This window comes from Ailuropoda melanoleuca, chromosome 1 (genome assembly GCF_002007445.2).
Source record: "Ailuropoda melanoleuca isolate Jingjing chromosome 1, ASM200744v2, whole genome shotgun sequence".
Taxonomy (NCBI): Eukaryota; Metazoa; Chordata; class Mammalia; order Carnivora; family Ursidae; genus Ailuropoda; species Ailuropoda melanoleuca.
This window is the reverse complement of record NC_048218.1, coordinates 165,070,214-165,075,613: the sequence shown is the minus strand read 5'-3', so window position 1 is coordinate 165,075,613 and position 5,400 is coordinate 165,070,214. Positions and strand designations below refer to the sequence as shown.

The 5,400-nt window shown below is 37.0% G+C and overlaps 1 protein-coding gene across 2 annotated transcripts in view; it reads right to left on the bottom strand.

The window, feature by feature from the left end:
* The window catches only part of TAX1BP1 (Tax1 binding protein 1), a 79,921-nt gene that overhangs the window by 57,842 nt on the left and 16,679 nt on the right, over window positions 1-5,400 (bottom strand). For both annotated transcript variants that reach the window (XM_002912853.4, XM_011223434.3), the window contains exon 3: window positions 2,952-3,054. In XM_002912853.4, coding sequence (XP_002912899.1) covers window positions 2,952-3,054 — 103 coding nt within the window. The remainder of the gene's footprint in view (window positions 1-2,951; window positions 3,055-5,400) is intronic.

Here is a 5,400-nt window from a genome sequence, read left to right as displayed (position 1 = left end):
CCCCCCCCCTCATGCTCTCTTAAGGAAAAAAAAAAAGAAACATAGGAGTAGATTTGGCAAAATATTTTTAAAAGTTTTTAAAAACCCCACCCTCTTAATATATACAAATAAATTTATTAAGCCATGGCTAAGTAACTTAAATGGCCACTCAACTTATTTAAAAAAGTTTAAATAGAAAAAATATATATACTCTGACCAATCAAGCTCTGGTATGACATTCGAAATTCTACAAACTAGATATTCAAGATCTGATAAATCTCACAAAAATAATCCACTAATAAACAGTTCAAATATACCATTTGAGATACAAGACCTAGTTATTCAGAGTTGCAATTTAAACAGATCTATCTAGAAAAATCTCTCATTGGATTAGTAACATTGAAAATTAGATAGTAAAGCGATCAAATTACAAGGGTCCATATAGAAAAAGAATTACATTCATGCATTTTTTTTTAAAGATTTTATTTATTTGACAGGCAGCCAGCGAGAGAGGGAATACAGCAGGGGAGTGGGAGAGGAAGAAGCAGGCTCCCAGCAGAGGAGCCCGATGGGGGACTCGATCCCAATCCCTGAACGCCAGGATCACGCCCTGAACTGAGGGCAGACGTTTAACGACTGCGCTACCCAGGCGCCCCACATTCAAGCATTTTTGTTAGTTGTTCTGAGTTTTGCATTTCAAGATTCTCATGACTCATTCACAAGTTGAGCAAAGTGGTTTTGGATTATGCTTAAAATCTCTTCTAGCTCTAATACTCTACAAGTTTTTCATGACTCTATCCTGACGTCTTTATATAGCCAATGAGTTCTAGACAGGCAGAAGCTTTTATTTCTGAATTTCAAAGTAGAAATTAATATGATGAATTTTCAAAAACTTGGAAAACTTACTGCCTTTATGCTTAGTTCCCATGAAAATGTTCTTAAAGTATAAACAAATCAGATTTTTTTTTTCAAATTGCTTTTAAACTTCTTGGTAAATCACTAAAGTCACTAGTCACTATAACAAATTGAGTAAGTTAGTTTAAGAAAATTAATCACATTAAAAGGACTGAAAATAAACTCACAATTTTTAAGAAAAAATACCTTGGGGCACTGGGTGGCTCAGTCAGTTAAGCGTCTGACTTTGGCTCAAATCATCTCAGGGTCCTAGGATTCTGAGTCGGCCTCCCTGCTCAGCAAGGAGTCTGCTTGTCCCTCTCTCTCTGCCCCACCCCGTGTTTGTGCATGGCTCTCTCAATAAAATCTTAAAAACAAAAAAAAATCTTAACAAAACCAGTTCCAATATACACATTTGAATTTATCTAAAAAGAGGCTACGAGTCAAAAGATAAACCAGATATATAATCTACATCATTTCTTAATCCATACATTATGAGAACCTAAATCTATGCCTATATTACATTACAAATTTTATCCTCTCAATGTTTCTTGACATAGTACATAACAAGTTTTTTTTTATATGCTAGTTCCACGTGGTCACATTACCAATTGATTTTCACAGCAAACATATACAAACCTCAGAATAAAGTTTCTTTGAAAAACAAACCACCAAAATCCAAAACACTGCCAACACCAAATGCTGGCAAAGACACAGAGGAACAAGAATTCTCATTCAATGCTGATGGGAATGCCAAACGGTATTATCGCTTTGGAAAACAGTTTAGTGGTCTCCTACAAAACTAAACACACCACAGGATCCAGCAATTGTAATTGGACTCACTGGTATTTACACCAATGAGTGGAAAATTTATATCCACACAAAAACCTGTGAATGTATGTTTATAGCAGCTTTATTCACAACTGACAAAATCTGGAAGCAGCTAAGGTGTCCTTTAACAGATGAATGAACAAACTGTTAGACCCATTCAATAGAATATTACTGCTTCCTTGCAGTTCTCTCCATTTTTTTTTTAAGATTTATTTATTTGAGAGTGAGAGAGTGCACATGCGTGCAGAGAGCGCACAAGCAGGGGGGAGGGGTACAGGAAGAAGCCGACTCCCCACTGAGCAGGGAGCCTGATGCAAGACTTGATCCCAGGACCCCGGGACCATGACCTGACCAAAGGCAGACACTTAACCAACTGAGCCACCCAGGCAGGCACCCCTAGTTCTCTGCATTTTATGTGTATTACAATATCATACTGAGACAGAATTCATTAGCTTCAACAGACCAGAAAGAATCCATAGCATAAACAAGGTTAAGAATTTGCTTTAATATAAACCAAAAATCAGTGCAGTTATAATACAAAAATCACTCTGAAGCAAATTCTGTGACAGACTTCTAAATTAAGAGTTATTTTTTTAGGGGCGCCTGGGTGGCACAGCGGTTAAGCGTCTGCCTTCGGCTCAGGGCGTGATCCCGGCGTTATGGGATCGAGTCCCACATCAGGCTCCTCTGCTGTGAGCCTGCTTCTTCCTCTCCCACTCCCTCTGCTTGTGTTCCCTCTCTCGCTAGCTGTCTCTATCTCTGTCAAATAAATAAATAAAATCTTTAAAAAAAAAAAAAAAGTTATTTTTTTAGTTCTGTATATAATGCCAAGAATGATTTTATATTATTCCCTTACATCCATTTTATAAGCAACTGCTCTATAAACCCTGTTAATCATCGTTGTAGTTTTCATATAGAATTATTTTTCTCACTCTATTTGCTACATTATTCTAACAGCAGTAATAGTTTTCTCATTTGGAAAAAAAAATCAACCAAAGATCTGGAAAGAAACTCACTCTTCAATAAAAAGCAAAAAAAAAAAAACAAAAAACCTTTTAAATGCCCACATAAAATATGTATCCTACACTACATATTTACATTCTTACGATTTTTGCTCAACAAAGATACTAATTAACTCAACTTTGATATGTTGGACATGCCTAAGTAGACCATTACAATGGAGAACAACATTTTTAATGGCAAGAAAACATCAAATTTCATCAAGTTCTGCAGTTTTCAGTTCTTACCCTGAAATGCTAATACACAATTAACTGTTGATCCTTCTATGTAATGTTCAGGCATAGGAGACCATAAAAATGTGTAATAATCACGAGCAGTACTCCATCCAACCTAAAGGGAAACAAAAACACAGGGATTTTAAGTATTTTAATATTAAGAGTGATATCTTACAGCACATTGTTTTTTACTGCATCCTAAAGTTAAAACATGTGTTACTATGTTTACAAATCATTGAGTATTTTAACAAGTATGTCAAATTTTTATGATTTTTATTAAGCTATAACCTAATGTTATAAAAACCTATATAAACTGAACAGTAGAGTTTCTTTTATGTATTAAAAATGCAATCTGATACCCAATTTCTCAAGCAAAATCTTAGCATACACGTGATCAAATATAACAACTTATGTTTCCTTTAAAATTTGACTTCACTAAATATAAGGGTTTTCCTTTTTTTTTTAAGCAAGGCTCAAACTCATGACCCAGACCTGAGCCGAGATCAAGAGGCTGACACTTAACCAACTGAGCCACCCAGGCGCCCCCTCACTAAACATTAAGTTTTAAACCTTACTTCATGTCTCAAATTTCAGTGTGATTAGATTTTCCTCTCTACCTTAAACGTGGTAAACTTCACTAATCTCTCATACCAAGTCTTACCTGTAGCCAATTGGTAAATTTTGTAAAAAGTCCTTTATTACCAATATTTTCATATATACAAATAGAAAACTTATGTCCCACATATATCTAAAACATTTTCAACTTATAAAATGTATATATTACAGATCTCAGTCTGTATTTCCTAGATGGACTGTACTGTGTTAAATACCGAATATTAGAGATGTGTAAAACAGGTACACATAAACTCATTTTATTGTGCTTCACAGATACTGTGTTTTGTTTTGTTTTGTTTTTCCAAAGTGAAGATCTGGGATAACCATGAATCAAACAAGTCTATTAGCACAATTTTCCCAACAGCATTTGCTCACCTCATGGCTCTGTATCACATTTTGGTAACTGTGAATATTTCAAACTTTTCCATTATTACTGGATTTGTTATGGTGACCTACAGCTAGTGATCTTCGATGTTACTGTTACAATTGTTTCGGAGTGTCACGGACCATGTCCGTATAAGATGATGAACTTATATACACGTTCTGACTGCTCCACTAACTGGCTACTACCCCATCTTTCTCCCTCTTCTCAGGCCTCCCTATTCCCTGAAACCCAATAATATTGAATTTAGCCTATTTATTAAACCTACAGTGGCCTCAAAGTCTTGCCAAAGGAAAAGACAGATCTCACTCTTAAAATCAAAGCTAGAAATGATTAACTTTAGTGAGGACAGCATGTCAAAAGCCAAGACAGGCTGAAAGCTAGGTCTCCTGTACCAAACAGCCAAATTAAGAATGCAAAGGAAAGATTCTTGAAGAAAATAAAAGTGCTACTCCAGTGAACACATAAATGATAAGAAGCAAAACAGCCTATTGCTGATATGGAAAAAGTTTTAGTGGTCTGGACAGAAGATCAAACCAGCCACAACACTCTCCAAGCCAAAGCCTAATGCAGGGCAAGGCCCTATCCTATCTTAAATTCTTTTAAGACTGAGAGAAGTGAGGAAGTTACAGAAAAGTTTGAAGCTAGCAAAGGTTGGCTCACGAGATTTATACAAAGCATCTCCATAACACAGAAGTGTAAAGCGAAGCCGCAAATATTAATGTACAAGCCGCTGCAGCAAGTTCTCCAGAAGATCTAGCTAAGATAATTAACAAATTCTCAACGTAGATGAAACGGTCTTATATTGGAAAAAGCCACCTAGGACTTCTGGAGGGAAAAGTCAAATGCCTGGATTCAAAGGACAAGCTGACTCTCTTGCTAAGGGCCAATGCGGCTGGTAATCTTAAGTTGAAACCAATAAATACTCATTTACCCCCTCAAAAATCCAAGGCCCCCTAAGAATTAGGCTAAATCTACCCTGCCTGTGCTCTCTAAAGGGAACAAAGCCTGTATGACGGCACATCTGTCTGCAACATGGTTTACTAAGTATTTTAAGCCCACTGTTGAGACCTACCGCTCAGAAATGAAACATTCCTTTCCAAATCCTACCGCTCATTCACAAAGCAGCTGCTTACTCAAGAGCTCTGGTGGAGATACACAACAAGGTTAATGTTGTTTTCACACCTGCTAATACAATATCCATCCTGCAGCCCACAGATCAACAGTAATTTGGACTTGCAAGTCTCATTATTTAAGAAATACATTTTGGGGGCTCCTGGGTGGCACAGTGGTTAAGCGTTTGCCTTCGGCTCAGGGCGTGATCCCAGCATCATGGGATCAAGCCCCACATCGGGCTCCTCCGCTGGGAGCTTGCTTCTTCCTCTCCCACTCCCCCTGCTTGTGTTCCCTCTCTCGCTGGCTGTCTCCTATCTCTGTCAAATAAATAAATAAAATCTAAAAAAA